A 20,342-nucleotide genomic window follows, 5' to 3' on the forward strand; every position below is an offset into this window, starting at 1 on the left:
ATAAAATCTTTAAAATTAAATAAGTAAATAAATAAAATTGATAAGATGAAGAAAAAAAGGTGTTGTTTTTTTTTTTTAAATAAAGCTGCTGGATTTGGTTTGTTAGTATTTCGTTGAGTATATTTGCATCTATGCACCTAAGGGATATTGACTAGTAGTTTTACTTTTCTTGTAGTGTCTTTGTTTGACTTTACTATCAGAATAATGCTGACCTCAGAGATTGAGTTGGGAGGTGTTCCTCAGTTTTTTGGAAGAGTTTGCGAAGGATTTGTGTTAATTCTTTAAACATTTGGTAAAATTCACCAGTTAAGCCATCTGGTTCTGGACTTTGCTTTGTGGGAAGTACCCCCCGCCCCAAGATTTTATTTTTAAGTATTTTCTATACCCAAAGTGGGGCTTGAACTCACAACTCAGCGATCAAGAGTTGCATGCCAGCCAGGCTCCCCCGGGAAGTTTTTAAAGAAATTATTATCACTAATTCAGTCTCTGCTTATATGAGGCTTTTGGATTTTTTTTTCTTGAGCACATTTTACTTGTGTCTTTATAGAAATTAATCCATTTCATCTAGGTTATCTAATTTGTTGGTGTCCCTTAAAATTGTGTGTGTGTTTTTTTAAGATTTTATTTATTTATTTGACAGAGAGAGACACAGTGAGAGAGGGAATACAAGCAGGGGGAGTGGGAGAGGGAGACTCGATCCCAGGACCCTGAGATCATGACCTGAGCCGAAGGCAGACGCTTAATGACTGAGCCACTCCGGTGCCCCACCTTAAAATTGTTTTTATTTCTGTAGGGTTGGTATTAATGACCCATCTTTCACTCCTGACTTTGATAGGTTGAGACTTCTTTTTTTTTCTTGGCTAGTCTAATTTAAGGTGTGCCAATCTTGTTGATCTTTTCAAAGAACAAATTTTTGGCTTCATTAATTTCTTTTTGTTTTGCGTTTTAAATCATCTATTTGACTTATTTCTGCTTTATTCTTTATTTCCTTCCTTCTGCTTCCTTTAGATTTAGTTTGTTTTTATAGTTTCTTATGGTGAAAAGCTTTATTATTGAGTTGAGGTCTTTTCCTAATATAAGCGTTTACATAAATTGCCCTCTGAGCACTGTTCTGGGAGCATCTCATAAGTTTTTGTAGCGATTTTGTTTGGTTTCATCCTGAAGTATTTTCTAATTCCCCTTGTGATTTCTTCTTTGATACACTGCTTACATATCTAAGAGTTTATTGTTTAATTTCTACGTATTTGTTAATTACTCAAGTTTCTTTCCTTGTGATTTCTAATTTCATTCCAGTGTGTTTGGATACCATATACTTGTTATGATTTCAATCCTTTTAAGTTTATGAGATTTGTTTTGTGTCCGAACATGCAGTCTGTCCTGGACTATGTTATATATTCTGCTGTTGTTGAGTGGAATGTTCCATATGTGTCTCTTAGGTGGAGAGAATTGTTCATGTCTTTGATTTCCTTATTGATCTTTTGGTCTAGATGTTCTATTCATTATTGAAAATGGGATATTGAAATATCCAGTTATTATTGTCAAACTATTTTTCCCTTTTGTTTGACAGTTTTTACTTCATATATTTTGAGACTCTGGTGTGAGGTGCATATATGTTTATAATTTCCCTCTGAATGTTGCTTATTACATCCCACACATTTTGATGTGCTGCTGTGTTTTTGTTATTTTTAGTCCAAAATATTTTGTATTTCCGTTGTGGTTTTGTTTTGTTTTATCTTTTTTTTCTTTCTTTCTTTTTGACTCATGGTTTATTTATAAATATATTTTAAAACTTTCAAATATTTGGTACTCTTTAAGATTTTTTTTTTAATTTATAATTGTGGTCAGAGAACATACTTTGTAAGATTTTAGTCTTTAAGTTATTTAGATGTTTTACATCTCTGCATATGGTCTGTCTTGGTAAGTATTCGATGAGAAATTGAAAAGTATATGTTTTCTTCCATCTCTTGTGTGAGTAGTCTGTTTTGAAAGTTCATGAGGGCTTGACTGCTCCAGCCTTTATAGACCGTTTTTTTTAATCCATCTGCAATTTTTTTTATTTTTTTATTTTTGGGCATTAGGTTTGAGGGGAAACAGATTTTGGTTGAGAAATAAACTTCTTTGCTGAAATTACATCCTGAAAGTTTTAAATAAGTAGCAGAAGAAGGGGAAGATAGGTAGTTGGTAAACTGGAGCACAAAGTTGCTATCCTGTTTCTGCCACTATGACTTCCTGTGGTAAACCAAATTATTAACAGGGAGGGGAACTATTCTATATTTTGCTTGTTAATGATCTAAATGAGATGGAGGAGGAAATGCCACTACAAGTTCCCAAGAACTAGGGGCACAAATCCATTCATTCTACTGTCTCTGTCTGAGGTACAATCCCTAAGACCACTATCAAAGAGTAGAAGGTAGCTATATAGAGTTGATTTGCTCCTGGACTTTTTCCAGAGCTTTTCTGTCCTGCTGTCGCTGATGAACAAGGCAAGCAAGACCAAGGCCACACCCACGACGGCCCCTTCAGATTTCCAGAATAAGTGTTGTTCCATCAGAGCTGAGCAGCGGCTTTTGAATTCATTCCCCTTAGATGAGCTGCGTGTGATTTTCTCCACATACCCTGTGGAACCACACTTGGGTGGTTTTAGCCTGGAAATTAGAACACGGAGCACATTCTTCTGCCACCACAAACTCTTCACCAGTCAGCACGGTGCTCACTGACAGCTTCTCTGCCTGCACAAGGGCCTCTGCTTGGCAGAGCTTTAAGGTGAGAGCGCAGAGCAACCAGCAGAAGTGGCTGCCCTGGGAGGCTGCACCCGTAGGCATGGAGTGCTCAGTGTCCTACCTCTCCGGACTGAGGACCTGCTTGACTGGCCTCGTGCCTTTGTAGCCCTCTGGGAGTTTCCAGATCAGGGCTGTGAAATGTTGAATTGCCTATCAGGGCAAAGGCTTTACTGGCACATCCCCATGGCCATGGCGAGAAAAGCCAACACGCATTTGTTGGGTTGAGCTATGAGCTCACTTGTTCGCACTCTCGTGGCCCTCGGTAAAGGCGTACGCTCTGGTACCACATCACCTCTGGGGCTGTCCCTGTCGTGGCCATTTTGCCTCCCGGAGCCCTTTTAGACCTGTCAAGTACACCTTTTACAATTCGCTATTGGAATGGAGAAAAACCTACTTTTCAGCTCCTTTGAATGCTCTTATCTTTCTTTCCAGTAAATGCCCACTGATTATTTTTGAGTTTAAAGGACCTTTCTCCTAAGGTTTCCCAGAACGGTCTTCACTCTTTTCATGCGGAGAGATCTAGCATTTTATATATGCACTATGATATGTATACTTATCTGCCAGACTTTTTGATTCTCATGGGCAGAGGTTATAGTTTTCATCCTTAATATTCTAGTAGCAGGTGACCATAAGTATTTAAACTTTAATCAACCAAGCTTCGTAAGACTGGACTTACCTATGTGCCTTTAGTCTTTTAAGACCTACTTTACATCAGTGTATTATTTCATAAGGTTTTATAATTTCCATTTAATGATTCTGGGCTTAAGATAGATTAATTCTTGGGTATTTTTGATAAAACTTAAAAAGATTACTGAAATTGATTAAAAATAGTTTTGAGAAATTCCCCCTTGCATTTTTCTATATGGGAATTTTCCTTTTCTAAGGCATGCTGTGCTCAATAACTAAGGAATTAAGACAACATTTATGCACTCTAAATAGGGTTTTAAAGTAAATAATACATGCCTTGAATGATAAATCACTTTAGAAGTTACATGGACTCTTTAGGAGAAAAGGCAGTATTTTTTATTTTGGGATGGCAGTGTAAACTGAGCACCATTTGCTGCTAGGAAAAAAATAGTTGTTTGTAAAGATATTTAGGGACTCCTCTAGTGAATCATTAGAGTTCGGGGTTTTTTGTTGGAGTAGATTATATATATATATATAAAAATATATATATATATATATATATATATATATATAACTTCCTAAAAGTTTTTAACTTTTTTTCTGTGACTGTTACGTTGAATTAGTAAAGACACAATGTCTTAAGCTTCTTAATTGGTCGGTGAAGACCCTATCCTTTGCCAGGAATTTCTGCATCTTTAGGAGTTTAGAATGCTTAAATGGAGTTAGACTTTTCTGTGAATGCATTCACTGTTGTGAGTAGTAGTGTTGTTCTCTGTACTTTATAGCCTTTTCTAATTCCTTTTTCATTGTGAGACTCAGGATGGTAAGATGAATGTATTCTTTATACAGGTGAAAAAACAAGTGACTATAGTTTAGCTATGATTGAATTCACATTTCTTAATTCTTAGTTTGGTAATTTTTATATTCTACTTCAGATTCTAATTTAGGGTATGTACTTAACCATTTCTGTGTCTTGGTACAGTTTTGCCAGCCATTAATTTTCTCATCCATAAAGTGAGAGAATTCCAAGTAGATTGCCTCATATTTTCTTTCTAATGGGAATTCAGCTTTTAAAGTATCATTATGTGTAGTAGGATCAAATTATCTTATAAATTGAATGATCCAGCTGCGCTTCTTACACTTGTATGATTGTTGATCATTAGAATCATGCTCATGTAATTAATTCGTTCACTGAGGGTTTTTCCACTACATTGTGGAAAAAACCTTCCATATGTTGTTTACTATTTACTAGGTGCTCAGCCTAGCCCAATGCCTTGAATGTGGTTAAGTGCTCAATAAATACTTGCTGAATGAATGATTTAATGAATGATAATGGTCAGCATGGGTGGAGGCAGCATAGTGCTATGAAAAGAGTGTGCACACTCTTTTTGGTGTTACTCTTTTTTTTGGAGAGGGAGAAAGAGAATCTTAAGCAGGCTCCATACCCAGCACTGGAGCCTGACACGGGGCTTGATCTCACAACCCTGAGATCATGACTTGAGCCAAAAGCAAGAGTTGGACGCTTACCTTTTAAGACTGAGTCACCCAGGCACCCTGGTGTTACTCATATTTTTATTAGATCATAGGGTGTAATATATTAGAAGTTGGTGGGAAGGTTACTTGGGATAATGTGTAAAAAAGCAACCTTTCGCTTAAAATGTTGGTTTCTTATTGTAATGCCTTAGAGACTTGGACCAAGGGATTTTTCTTATATAAGCTGGACACATTTTGGTATGCTAGGTTTAATTGTAATAACCCTTGTTATTTTTCTCTTATAGTTTTATATGTGGCACTCATAAAAGATGAGGCTGAGAACACGGAAAGCTTCTCAGCAATCAAATCAAATCCAAACACAACGTACTGCTAGAGCAAAGAGGAAATATTCAGAGGTTGATGATAGCCTGCCTTCAGGGGGAGAAAAAACACCGAAAAATGAAACCGGCTTGTTGTCTTCAATTAAAAAATTCATTAAAGGAAGCACACCCAAGGTAATGGTTTTACTACTTGTACTTATATCATTAAAATTAAAATTTAGGTGGTTTTCTTTAAGCATGCAAAGATGAGAAATCTAATATTGCTAGTAGATTAAGGGAATGTTTACATTTTTAGGAGTTAATAACATGAAAAATATTTAATGGCCATTCAAGAAAACATTTATTCTACTTAACTGATCCATTTAGCCTCCTTTTTTTTCAGCATAGTATTATGAAAAGTAAAAGAAATTTTTCCTTATTTTATGTGAATTGTTTCTCTCACTTCCATTTTTTTTCATTTCAGAGAAAAGTTAAATTTTCTTGTTAATATTAATACAGTGTCTGATTAGGGAGATGATTTTTCTGTCTGAATTCTAACACTTTATAATGAATGTATTACTTTATTAAAGAGGAAAAAAAAGTTATTAAAGAAAAAATGGACACTGACTAGGAGTTACATGCTCCACATTCGTACTTTGGATCAACTTGATCTGAGGAAACTCATTTACCGCTCTGAACCTCAAGAAGACAGTAAAATGGGACTAATTCTAACTGCTTTATCTGTCTCAGGGTTGTTTTTACATTAGATGGCAAACAGAAGAAGCAGTTTGAGAAATTTTAATGTACTCTATAAATAGTGTTACTGTCATTCATTCATTGTATGTAATGTAGACATTAAGGGAAAATACAAGATTTTGGTTAAAAAAAAGAAATTTGATAGATAGGTTTTTCCTGTGTCTTCTGACTTCTGTTCATATTCTTTTGATCTGGGCATTCTGTTAATGTGGCACCATTGCATAACATTTGATGATTTTTTCTCCTTTAGTAGTAAGATTTATCTTTGTTGGTTAGCAGATTTTTGCCTATGTCAACTACACATTCAGGGTTTTCCTATGGAAATTTCTGTCAAGTTTCTATTTTTTTTAAACCAAAATCTTGCATTTTTCATTAATGTCTGCTTAAAGATGTTAAATAAGATAGGGCTACTAAAAACCTGTTTGTACACTAACGTCTTTTTCAGTAATTTTGGGGGGCAAGAGTTTTCCTGCAGCTTCAAATTCATTTAATTGTACTGTTAATCATCCAGATTTTTTTTATTGTATTCTATAAGGTTATCATGAAAATTAGTATTGGAATGTCTTGCTAAAATCAAGGTTTACTGTTCCCCCCCCCCCGCCCCCAGTTTACTAACCCTATGTTAGAAGTAAATTAAATGATTAGCTTGTCATGTATTATTCCTACTGAGCTTATACTGGCTTCTAATTGTTATTTCTTATCTCATTGTCATTAAATCATCTCTTTGATAATATATTCTAAAGTTTTATTGAGAATCTATACAATGCTTGCTTATGTTCAGTATCTTAAGTACAGTGTTGTCTTTTTCAAAATGTGGGTAGGGGTTGGCAGGTAATGTTTATTGAGTATATTTATTAGGTGCTTTATATCTTGTATCTCCTTAATTCATATATCTATCTTTTGATAGTTTAGAGAAGAGAAAAATTTAGGCGTAGTGAATTTCAGTAACTTGAACATGTCATTAACAACAGTAATTGTAATAAATGTCCAGGATCCTTAATTCATATATCTATCTTTTGATAGTTTAGAGAAGAGAAAAATTTAGGCTTAGTGAATTTCAGTAACTTGAACATGTCATTAACAACAGTAATTGTAATAAATGTCCAGGATAAAAACGAACAATAAAGAACAAATGCAACAGTAATTACTATCAGTTATTGAGCTATTAGTATGTGTCATACACTGTTCTCAGTGCTTTAAGTATAATAACTTTTTTAAGCTGTATGAACCATATGAAGTAGGTTCTATCATCTCTATATTACAGATAAGGAAACTAAGGCACAGGAAAGTTAAATAACTTGTGCAGGGTTACTTAGCTTTAAGTGGCAACACTGGAATTGAAACCCAAATTCCCTGGCTTCAGGGCCTACACTTCTAACCCACTATGCACTATTGCCTCTACAATAAAGACGATGCTGAGATTTAAACCCAGGTTACATTTGACTCTGATACCTGTGCTCTTTCTCTTGTACCATTTTGTCTCAAAGTAGCTAGATAATGTCTTAGTAGCATCACCTATCTTGTGTAAGGATTGAAAATTCTTCTTGATGAAAGCAAATAAGAATTGAATCTTTTATACTACCTTCCCACTTTGTCATTTTATTTATATTCTATCATCGTTTCAGAGCTTCCTAAAGCTTATTCTTTTTATAGGAAGTTTTTCCCCCTAGTACTTTTTGCATATATCTTCATCTCCTTTAGTCTGACTAGATGATAAACTACATTTCTTATCTCTACAAGTGTCCTTTTTAAAACCAAGTCAGTTAGATAACTTCCTGTGCTGCCTTTTTTGTTTCTTTGGTACCGTTCCTTTTTGTCTGCTTTTGGACTTTTAAAGTTATGTGGCTAGAATTGAACTTTTTAGACAAACCTTCTTGCTTTCTCTTTTGAGCTGTAATCCTTTCTAAGGTATCTGACATTGCTTTCATGCCTGTTTCAGGAGTCTGACTTCCTGAAACTTGCTCTCCTCGTATCCCCCTACTTTTTTGCTCTTCTGTTACTATTATGATTTCTAGGATCAGTGGCTGTTGGTGCTTTCCATTTTGCCGTTACTGACCCATTTTTATATTTTTATATTGCTAACAAGTTTTAATCTGTATTCTGGTCTTAATTTTATATAAATTAGCCATGAGAGTATTTAGGTAAACCAAACTTAGGTTGTTAATTTATGAACATAAGTGTGTGTATTAGTTTGCTAGGGCTGCCTTCTTGCTGTGTCCTCCCATAGTTGCCCCTCAGTCCTTTGTGTTGTCTGTGTTGTAATCTCTTCTTGTAAGGACACCACTCATAACAGGATTAGGGCCTACCCTAATGACCCCATTTGAACTTAATTACTGCTTAAAAGCCGTATTTCTAAATATGGTTATATTCTGTGGGTTAGGGCTTCAACAAATGACTTTGGGAATTGCGGGGGGGGGGGGGGGCACGACACAAATTCAGCCCTTAATGGGGTGAATGAAATTTCTGATCTCTTTCAAATCCAGATTTTATGATTCAAATGTTTACCACTTCTCTGATTTCAGAATTATGAAATTGTCAGCAAGAGCACTCAAGAATTATTGACATGCAGTCTTTCTGCTTTTAGCATAATGAGATTTCTTTCTTTTTCTTTTTTTTTTTTTTTAAGATTTATTTATCTGAGAGAAAGAGAACGAGTGGGAGGGACAGAGGGAGAGGAAGAGAGAAACTCGAGCAGACTCCATGCTGAGCTTGGAGCCTGATGGGGGGCTCAATCTCATGACCCCGAGATCACGACCTGAACGAAACCAAGAGTCAGACACTTAACTGACTATGCCACCCAGGTGCTCTAGCATAATGAGATTTCTAATATATATTTGAAGTGAAAGCCTCACAGCTAAAATGTATTTGCTTTATATCAGAAATCTCCTACACCTTTCCAAATAGGTGGTTACTAGAGTTTTCCCATAACAAAATGATCTTTTCCTCTGTTCTTATCTAAATACTGTTACGCTCTTGTTGTTAGGTCATCAATTTGCATATGGTTATAATTCTAATGAAATAATAAAATCCTTACTTATATTTTTTTAAAGTTTGAGAGAGAGAGAGTGAGTGAGTGAGCGAGTATGAGCGGGGAGTGGGGGGAGAGGGAGAAGCAGACTCCCCACTGAGTGAGGAGCCGAACGCAGGGCTAAATCCCAGGATGCTGAGATCATGACCCAAGCCAAAGGCGGAGGCTTAACCAACTGAGCCACCCAGGCGCTCCCTTACCTATTACATTAAATCAGTGTTTTAAGATCTTTTAAGTATAACCCTTGGAAATATATCTTCTACTATATTCATACATGTGAAACAAAACTCACCCTTAATATATTTCATGTGTCTGATTTTTCTTTTCCTTTTGTTTCTTATTCTCCTTTTAAAGGTGATTTTAGGGAGCGCCTGGGTGGCTCAGTTGGTTAAGCATCTGCTTTCGGCTCAGGTCATGATCCCGGGGTCCTGGGATTGAGCCCCACGTCAGGCTCCCTGCTCAGCAGGAAGTCTGCTTCTCCCTCTCCCACTGTGTGCTCACTCACTCTCTCTCTCAAATAAATAAATAAATCTTTTTAAAAAATAAAGGTGATTTTAATACTTTAAATTAATTTCATGATCCACTGATGGGTTGTATCCCTTGGTTTGAAAAACATGGCTAGATGAAAACTTTGTTGTAACTCTGACCTTTGTACTTACTACCAAGCTTCATGGTTTTATTGGGAATTTTCTTCCTTCCTACCAAAGTTAATATAAGTCAGTCTCTCTAGATGTGTTCTTTAATGACTAGATTAGTAAGTACTTTACCATTTATTATGGCATGAAAAAGAAGTTCAGATTAGATGGTTATACGTACATAATCATAACATATGCCAGTTAACCACAATTTTACTTATTTTTTCCTGATCTCTAGGTCTTTTATTTCTTTTTCTTTACTTACTGCATTAGTTAGGGCCTCTAGTACAGTGTTCCATAGAAGTGGTGAGAGGAAACACCTTCTCTTGTTGCTGATCTTAGAGGAAAAGAGTTTGTTTACCATTAGATATGATGTTAACTAAATGTTTTCATAGTTATCTATTACTCATTTGAGGAAGTTCCCTTTTAGTCCTAGTTTGCTAAAAATTCTTAACATGTTGAGTTTTGTCAAAGACTTTTCTCCATCTCTTGAAATGTTCTTCAGATTTTCTTTTATTCTTTTAATGTGGAGTAGTGCAGAAATATTTTTTAATGGAAAACCAAACTTGGATTGCTGGATTTGCTTCACTATGTTTTTTTTTTTAAGGGATTTTTGCATCTGTGTTCATGAGGGCTTTGGTCCGTAGTTGCCTTGATTTGTCCTATTTTCAGATTTTGGGATCAAGATTATGCTTGGATCATAAGGCAGTTGTTCCCCTCTACTTATTTCTGAAGGAACTTCTATTGGCTTAGTATTATTTTATCCTTAATAAGTAGTAGAAGTCTTTGTGAGATAGCTTTTATTATAAATTTGATTTCTGTAATATATATGAGGCTGTTTAGCTTTTCTGTTTCTTATTTCAGTTTTGGTCATATGTGTTTTTCAAGGAATTGGTCCATTCATCCAAGTTGTTGAAAGTTGGTGTAAAGTTTTGTGATATTTACATAAATATCAATGTCTGATGGATCTATACTGATGTATCTCTTTTCATTCTGGATATGGATAATTTATTTATCTTTGTTTTGATCTGTCTTGCTAGAGCTTTGTCAGTTTCATTACTCTTTCGAAGAACCAACATCTATCTTTGTTAATTTTCTCTTTCCATTTTCTATTTAATTGATTTCTTCTCCTTGTTATTTTTAATGTTTTCTTACACTGTTGGTTTGATTTATTTTTACTTTTTTAGTTTCTGGAAGTGGGAGCTTAGATCAGGGATCAGTAAACTTTTTCTGTAACTGTTTCAGATAAGAAATATTTTAGGCTTTGTGGACTGTATTGTGTTATAGCTACTACTCAGCTCTCCAGATAATACATAAATGAATGAGCATAACTTTGGACACTGATTTGAATTTCATATAATTTTCATATGTCATCAAATAACGTTGTTCTTTTGATCCTACTCCCTTCCCCCTCCATCCCCATTTACAAATATAAAAAACCATTCCTAGAGCTCCTGCCTGGCTCAGTCAGTAGAGCATGTGACTCTTGGTCCTGGGGTCATGAGTTCAAGCCCTGTGTTGGGTGTAGAACTTACTTAAAAAAAGTAAAATCTTTAAAAACAGAACAAAAAAACCCATTCCCAGCTTGCTGGAGATACAAAAACAGTTTGCTGGAGTTGGCTTCTTGGATTGTAGTTTGCCGGCCCCTTGCTTAGATCATGGATATTACACCTTCCCCTCCCCCAGTATAAGTTTTAAAGGTGTGAATTTCAAAGTACTATTTTCCCACACATTCTGAGTATGTATTTTTTAAGTTTTTATTTTAATTTCAGTTAGTTAATATACAGTGTTATATTAGTTTCAGGTGTACAATACAGTGATTCAGCAATTCCATATATACATCACCTGGTGCTCATCTGATTATATTTTTATTACCTTTTTTGTGGGTATGTGTGATTTATTCTCTGACTCATGGATTATTTAGAAATGTGTTATTTAATTTCCAGATATTTGGGTATTTTTTAGATATCTTTTAATTGTTGATTTATAATTTAATATCATTGGTCTAGGAATATATTCTGTATGATTTCATTTGTTTGGTATTTTTTGATATTTTCTAGCATATAGTCTATCGTTGAGTATCCCATGTGTATTTGAAGAAATGTGCATATTCTAGAATTATTTAGTGCAGTATCCTGTAACTATTAAATAGATCAAGTTGGTAATAATATTTCATTCTTCTGTATCTTAAACTTGTTTTATCAGTTACTAAGAGAGGGAAGTTAAAATCTCCAACTATTACTGTGACTTTGCCTTTCAGTTCTGCCAGTTTTTTTCTTTACGTATTTTGAAGTTCTCTTGTTAGGTGTATACACATTTGTGATGAATATAAATTGTTCTTGTTACCGCTGTGAAATGTCTCTCATTATCTCTAATATTTGCTTTGAGGTTTACTTTGCCTAATATTAATATAGCTACATAACTTTCCTAGCATTTTCATGATTATAGTTCTTTCCCTCCCATGTATAAATATACCCTGTGTATTTATATTTAAATTGACATGTTTAGTTTAGCTGGGTTTTTCTTATCCTGCCTTCATTTTGGCAAACTAGTTATCTTTTAGAATTTCATTCTACCTCCTATATTGACTTTAAAAATTAACTTTTTGAGTTATAATTATACACAACAAAACACACCTATTTAAAGTATATATTGTCACGAATTTTAACATATTTATACACTCATGCCCGAAAAGTACCCTTACAGTCTTTGCAGACAATTTCACAGCATCACCCTAGACAACCATCAATCTACTATTGTTGTAGATCACATAAATGTTTCTGGAGTCTCATATGATTGTACTCATACAGCATTTCTTGCATCTTTCACTCAGTATAAAGCTTTTGAACTCACTTTTGTTACTGCATGTATTCATTGCTTTATTTACCCCTCTGCCCAGAATTCTATTGTATGAGTATACTGCATAACATAATTTGTTTATCCATTTGGATTGAATATGTTTTTTGGCTATCATGAATAAAGGTGCTATGAATATCTGTGTTGAGTCCATGTGTGGACATATATTTAAGTTAAGGTTGGATAAATAACTAAGATTGGTATTGCTGGGTCATACAATAAATGCATGTTTATTTTTTTGTGGTAGCTTTATTGAGACATGTAATTAGCGAACCATAAAACTCACCCATTTAAGGTATAAATTCAGTAGCTTTTAGTATATGCACAGAGTTTTGCAACTGTTACCACAATCAATTTTACACCACTTAAATTATCTTCAGTGGCTGTCACCCATCAACTCTCCCTTCCTCCCTTGCCCTGAGCAACCAATAGTTGACTTTCTGTCTATAGATTTGCCTGTTCTGAACATATCATATAAATGGAATTCTACAACATATAGTCTTTTAGGTCTGGCTTCTTTCATGTAGCATGTTTTCAATGTGCATTTCTGTTCTAACATATATCATTTCATCATTCCTTCTTACTGTGAAGTAATATTCCATTGCGTGGATATACTCCATGTTATCAGTTGATGGACATTTGGGTTGTTTCCACATTTTGGCTCTTACGAAAATGACTGCTGTGAACATTGACATACAAGGTTTTTTGTGGAAATCTGTTTTCATTTATCTTGAGCATATATTGAGGAGAATTACAGGATGATATGATAATTCTGTTTAGCTTTTTAAGGAATTGAAGATTGTTTTCCAAAATGGTTGCACCATATTAAAGTCCCAGCAACAAAGTTGAGGGTTCCAGTTTCTCCACATCCTCAACAATACTTATTTATTGTCTAAAAGTTTTAGCCATCTTGGTGAGTGTGAAATGGTATCAATATTATTGTGGTTCTGATAATACATTTTCCTAATGACCAGTGACATTGAGCGTCTTTTCATGAGCTTGTTGGTCATTGTAACTTCTTTGGAGAAATGTCTTAAATCCTTTGCCCATTTTAAATTGGGTTTTGGCTTTTTATAATTGAATTCTAAGAGTTCTCTTTTAGGTGCAAGTCCTTTATTTGATGTGTGATTTGTAGATTTTCTCTCCCATTCTTTCAGACCCCCTTGAAGCACAAAAGTTTTAAATCTTGACCAAGTTCAATTTATTTTTGGTTGTTGTTGCTTATATATTTTTGGTGTCATATCCAAGAAGCTATTGTCAGAATCAAGGTTTGATAAAGTTTTAGGCCTAAGTTTTCTCCAGAAGTTTTTTCTTATAAGCTTCTAAGTTTTTTTCTTACAAGTTTTACTGTTGTAGTTCTTATTTTCAGCTCTTTCATCCATTTTGAATTAATTTTTGTAGGGGGTGTGAGGTAAGGGTCCAACTGTATTTTTTTACATATTAATAATACCTATTGGTCCTAGCACCATTTGTTGAAAGACTGTTTAACTTTTAAGAAACTGCCCAGTTGTTTTCCAGACTGTACCATTTTACATTCCATCCAGCAATTCCAGTTGCCCACATCCCCAGCAATATCTGGTATTTTCAGTCTTTTTAATTTTAGTCTTTCTATAGGGGTGGGGTGGTTACCTCATTGTGTTTTTATTTTGCATTTCCCTGATGATTAATGAGGTTGAATATCCTTTCATGTGCTTATTGACCATATAGGGATTTTCTTTTGTGAACTGACAGTTCAGATTTTTTCCCCATTTGTGGGGGGTGACTTCTTAACTTTTTTCTTGTGATTTCATTAGTAATCCCTCTTAAGCGAGTGATTCTTAAACTTTTTGATCTCAGGCTCCTTTACCTTCTTAACACATTATTGGAAACCCTGAAGAACATTTGTTTATATGGATTATATCTATCAAAATATATCTCATTAGATATTAAAACTGAGGAATTTTGAAAATATTTAATCATAATTACAATTATAAACTCACTGAATGTTAATACAGATAACATTTTAACTATTTCCTAAAAACAAAAAGGAAATTAGCAGGAAGCATGACATTATTTATAATTTTGCAGATGTCTTTAATGATGGCTTCATACATAGTTTGTTATTACTGAAGCATTTAAAGAAAACCATACTCACATGTATTTGTTAAAGGGAGGAGTATTTTAATACTCTTTTTAAATTATTGTGATAGTCTAGTGATACTATACCAAAACTTGACAAATGTAGTTTCTTAGGTTCTTGTTCCAAGACGGAATTTGAAAGTGCTGCAGTGATCTTTTTGTTAGTCTGTCTTGCACCTGGAACGAATGATGTACTGTGTATGATTTTCTAACACTGTGCACTGGTTATTTAGAAGATACTGGTTCATTGAATTATATAGATCTTCGACATGTTGATATATTTAATTATTCAGTACTAAAAATCACATTTGTCAACATCCCCATTGATCTCAATAGGATAGTTTGTATTTATTTATTCATTTATTTATTTATTTGTGAGAGTGTGTGAGCAAGCTGAGCAGGAGAAGGGAGAGGGAGGGGAAAGAATCTCATGGCTGAGTGCAGAGCCCAACGTGGGGTTCGATCTCATGACCCCGAGATTATGACCTGAGCCAAAACCAAGAGTCCGGTGCTCAATCGAATGAACCACCCAGGTGCCCTGCAACAGGATAGTTTTTAAGTACTGGGAAGCTGTCAAGCTCATGGTGCTGGGTCCAGCTTCTTTTTTAAAGATTTTATTTATTTATTTGACAGAGAGAGAGAGCGCCCAAGCAGGGGGAGCGACAGAGGGAGAGGGAGATTCATGCTCCCCACTGAGCGGGGAGCCTGATGCGGGGCTTGATCCCAGAACCCAGAGATCATGACCTGAGCCCAAGGCAGGCACCCAACTGACTGAGCCACCCAGGCGCTCCTGGGTCCAACTTCTAAAATTACGATTTTTGCTTGAAAGCGCTCACATTTTATTGTTGGCAACAAAAAGTTTTTCTTGAAGTGATAAACTTGCTTTGTTCACTTTTCAGAAAATACCTACTTCAAGTAAAAATTGTTTTCCATTGGAAAAGTGATCTAACTCAGCTTATAATAACAGTCACTCAGATGCTTTTTCTTTTTCTTTTCTTTTTTCTTTCCTTCTTTCTTTCTTTTTTTAATTTTTCCTTAGGGAGTGAGGGGCAGAGGGAGAGGGGGAGAGAGAGATGCTTAAGCAGGCTCTGTGCCCAGCACAAGCCCAAGGCGGGGCTCGATCTCATGACCCTGAGATCATGACCTGCAATCCAGAGTTGGATGCTTAATGGACTGAGCCACACAGGTGCTCCAGCTCAGATGCTTTTTCTCAAGACAACTGTGGAAGCACAAGTTTGCAGCAGTAGTGTTTTATTGTACTAATCATCCCATCATACAGAATGTTAAGACATATTTAAGGGTTGAAATTAATTAATTTTACAGCTTCGTCGGGAACATTCTTAAGTCATACTGGCTTTTTCCCCCCTGCTAGTGCATGGCAGTAAATAATACAGTGACTAGGGGCGCCTGGGTGGCTCAGTTGGTTAAACGACTGCCTTCGGCTCAGGTCATGATCCTGGAGTCCCTGGATCGAGTCCTGCATCGGGCTCCCTGCTCGGCAGGGGGTCTGCTTCTCCCTCTGACCCTAACCCCTCTCATGCTCTCTGTCTCTCATTCTCTCTCTCTCAAATAAATAAATAAATAAAAAATCTTTAAAAAAAAAAAATAATAATACAGTGACTATTGGGTGTCATTGCCTTAATTTGTGCTAAGTGACAGTAGTTAGATGTATCATTGCTTTTGTATAGTTAGCACAAATATTCAGCACAAGTTATTTCAGGGTAAACTGAGATGCGGAAAAATTATTCACCGCTTGTGTTTGTTACCATTCACAGTAAAGAAGATCTTTGATGATTAGTTGATGCTAGTATCAGTCAAAACAGAAAGTCGGCCATATCTGTAAGGCAGAAATACAATTCTATGGACCAGATATTAACTCATTTTCATTTCCTATATTTGCAGATAAGTCTTCAATTCAGTGAGTAATTTTATCTTTGGGAAGCGGAAGAGCCTGTTTCTTTTATTGACTTTATGCAGCAGGCTTCCAGCAATATCTACTATGCAAGAGTTTATAAGTCTTTCAGATATTATGTACACTTTTTCAACCAATGCAATATGATAACTTACTCTTTAAGATATCTCATTGGCTTTTTTAATTTTTAGTTTGAAAAGCTGTAACGATTTTTGGCTTTTAAAGAACTCATCATGTATACATTTAAATTCCTCTTTTTTAAATGCTGAATGAGTGTTATCAAATGATCGTACAACCAAATTGGCACCATAACTTTATTTGAATATGGTCTATTACATAAGGCCTGAGAAGACAACTTAATAGTATTTATGCAGCCAAAGGGAAAATAGCTTTATCATATTTTCATTTATAATCTACAGTTTGATTCAGGTTCTTTGGAGTAGTGTTCCCCTTTTTGTGAGTCAGAGAATTTGGGTATGTCAGTTTCTTCCTCAGTGTGAAGAGGATTGATGGAACCACATATCGTCTGATCTCCCTTTTTTATTTTTATTTATTTTTAAAGATTTTATTTATTTGTCAGAGAGAGAGCACAAGCAGGGGGAGCAGCGGGCAGAGGGAGAAGCAGGCTCCCCACTGAGCAAGGAGCCCGATGCGGGGCTCCATCCCAGGGCCCTGAGATCATGACCTGAGCTGAAGGCAGACACTTAACTGACTGAGCCACCCATGCATCCCTAATCTCCCTTTTTTAATTCAGTGATCCATTCTTAATTATAAAGTTATAAATTTTCTTTTATCTTAAAATATTACTAATAGTATTTCAAAATAGCTGTTTAGACATAATTTTAAAAACCAAATTTGATATTATTGCAAAGCAATATATTAAGAGTACTCTTATATATTTCTACAAATGTATATATTAAAAACTTTAAGACTTCAAAATAATTTACTGGATCATCATGAGGCTACAGAGATTATAGCAAGTATGACTGTTAAAGATAGCTGGTAAGAGCACAGTAGTACTGAACACCAAGATCTTTTATATTTCCTCATATTTGCCTTAGTGGTGTTCATTCCTTACTGCAGGTTTAGGATCCCATCTGGTATTAATTATTCTATGCCTAACGAACTTCATTTAGTATTTCTTGTGTAGATCAGCTGGGAATGAATTAAGTTTTCTGTCTCAGAATGACTTTAAAATGAACAATTTAAAAAAAACTTGATATATTTCTTACCAATTTTCTTACAGTTTTATATGTATACATACTGAGTCTATAGTCATTACATACCATCTTTTAATCCTCATTTATTTTAGTTTTACAGGGCCTGCATATGTTTGGTATGTTTAATGCTTATCCTCAGCCCTCATGTCATTGTCTGCAGTCATTTTTGTTGTCTGAAGCTCATTTTCTAGTAGATGCCACAGGAAGCACTCATGGGAACAATATTCTTGCACATTGGTAACAGTGCTCTTTAAGGTTGAAAATCCAGTTTTGCTGCATATAAAATAACTTGGCTAGGCTTTTCTCTTCTCGATTATTTTAACTGTTACTCCATTTTCTTCTGATATAAAAAGCATTGGGGTTGAAGTTTGATGATAATGTAATTTTTTTTTTACTTTATGATTTTGCCTTGATCTCCAAAGGATTTTTTTTCTTTAAATTCTATGAAGTTTAAGATATATCCTCTTTGTTTTCTGGGTTGATAGTTTTAGTTAGACATATCTTTCAATATAATTTAAAATCTTTTAAAGATTTATTTGAGAGAAAGAGAGAGACACAGAGAGTGAGTGAGCAGGAGGAAGAGGGAGAGAGAATCTGAAGTGGACTTCGTGCTGAGCATAGAGCTTGCTTGATGCAGGGCTTAATCTCACAACCTTGAGATCCTGACCTGAGCCAAAACCAAGAGTCGGACACTCAACTGATTGAGCCACCCAGGTGCCCCTAAAATCTTTTCTTTGAGGAAAATTTTCTAATACTCATTCTTTTGCCATGCTTTTGATTTGGTTTCCTTCTTCAGGGACTACTATTTTCTGTTAGATCTTTGTGTATCTTCACTATTTGTAACATTTTGATGTCTTTTAAAATTCCTCCCCCCCCGTTTTATCTTCTATTTCTTTTAAAAGGTATAATCTATTGTTTACTCAATTTTATGTCCATTCTTATTCAGTCTTTATTTCTGATACGATTTTTTTGTTATTGCTAATTATTTTGTTCTGTCGTTATGATTTGAATTTTTCTAACTTGTATGTCTCATATCATTTTCTTAATAAGACTTGTGTTTTGAAATAGGTTATAATTTTGATCTATTCTATATGCATATTTTTCTAACATGCATTCTTTATCTGTAGAGATATTATTTTACTCCTTGTATATTTTATTATAATAATTTTGTGTGGATTTAACATCTATACTTGTTGCTCAGTTTTGTATGAGATTAGTTTTTCTGAATATGTAGAAGGTTGTGTGGTTTAGGGTATCTTTTCTAACTCTTTTTGTTGTTTTTGTGTAATGTTAAAAAAATATAGTGATTGCTTTTTGAGTTTTCCTGTCTCTTTATTACTACCCAATGTTTATCTGAAACTTCACTTTACTTTCCTTCTTTTTTTTTCCTTTTGTGTTTTCAAGTAGGCTCCACGTCCAGTGTGGAGTCCAGTGCGGGGCTTGAATTCACCACCTTGAGGTCAAGACTGACCCAAGATCAAGAGTCAGACGCTTAACCAACTGAGCTACCCAGGCGCCCTCTTTTCTTCTTTTCTTTTGTGCCTTTGTTACTCAGTTTTGATTCCATTCCCAGCAGTTTCCCCTTAGTGTGTAGGCTTATTCTAGAAGAGAGCCATAGTTGGTCATTTCCAAGAGTTCATAGGAGCTGTTATTTCATTCTCAACATGGACCCCTTTGCTGTTAGATTGGACAGCAACTCTCCTGTCATAAAATTGATCTGCCATGCTTTCTATTGAATACCTACCTACCTTTTAGCTATTTTGGGCTTCTCTTGTTCTCAGGTGTATCATACACCTTGTTGATCCCCTTGCTTTCTTCGGCACTACTGCATGTGAGCACTCAGGTGCTGTGGCTGTTGGTTTGTCCTCATCTGCTTGGAATTTAGGGGAAACAGAACCTTGTCTCCTGGTTTTGTTGTGAATTTGCTGTTGGGTTTTTTTTTTTTTTTTTGCCGCATTAGGTCTCTGTGTTTCCCTTGGGATTCAGAGACATAAGAACACTACCTTCCCAAGATTTTCCCCTAAAAGCCTATTTTAGGGACAACTTCGAAAAATATAAATTCCAGAGAAGAAATTGCAGGGTTAATGAATTTATTAAAGCATCCTTTACAGTAATGTAGGAATCTTGTTTTTCCTAAGTTCTTTTAAAAATCATGCCATATTCATAAAGTCTCCAAATTATATAGTTGAATGTTCAAGAAAGACTAGGATTGGGTGATGAATTGTCTTTCAGAATTAGAGCATCATTAGACATCTGAATGCATTCTGAAGAATAGGATTTTATTGTCAATGACTGCAGAGCTTTAACCTTGATATTAATAGCTTCCTCTTCCTACTTAGAGATGTAAGCTAAAATATTTTTACTTTATGTGTGTATTTACATACTTTATGTATTTTTTAAAAGATTTACTTATTTTAGAGAGAGAGTGTGAGCAGGGAGAGGGGCAGAGGAAAAGAGTGATTCCTTGAGCAGACTCCCCTCTGAGCGCGGAGCCTGACACCACGGGGCTCCATCCTAGGACAATGAGATCATGACCTGAGTTGAAATCAAGAGTTGGAGGCTTAAGTGACTGAGCCACCCAGGCGCCCCAAATATTATACGTGTTTTTAAATGACCA

General features: G+C 35.2%; 1 protein-coding gene and 1 pseudogene across 3 annotated transcripts in view; one reads left to right on the forward strand and one right to left on the reverse strand.

The window, feature by feature from the left end:
- CTDSPL2 (CTD small phosphatase like 2) overlaps positions 1 to 20,342 on the forward strand; it is a 76,734-nt gene that overhangs the window by 20,695 nt on the left and 35,697 nt on the right. For all 3 annotated transcript variants that reach the window (XM_032417112.1, XM_032417111.1, XM_032417109.1), the window contains exon 2: positions 5,186 to 5,395. In XM_032417112.1, coding sequence (XP_032273003.1) covers positions 5,210 to 5,395 — 186 coding nt within the window. In that variant the 5' untranslated portion in view covers positions 5,186 to 5,209. The remainder of the gene's footprint in view (positions 1 to 5,185; positions 5,396 to 20,342) is intronic.
- Positions 1,849 to 3,903, reverse strand: LOC116640245 (annotated as a pseudogene).

Source organism: Phoca vitulina, unplaced genomic scaffold (assembly GCF_004348235.1).
Source record: "Phoca vitulina isolate PV1807 unplaced genomic scaffold, GSC_HSeal_1.0 scaffold20, whole genome shotgun sequence".
Taxonomy (NCBI): Eukaryota; Metazoa; Chordata; class Mammalia; order Carnivora; family Phocidae; genus Phoca; species Phoca vitulina.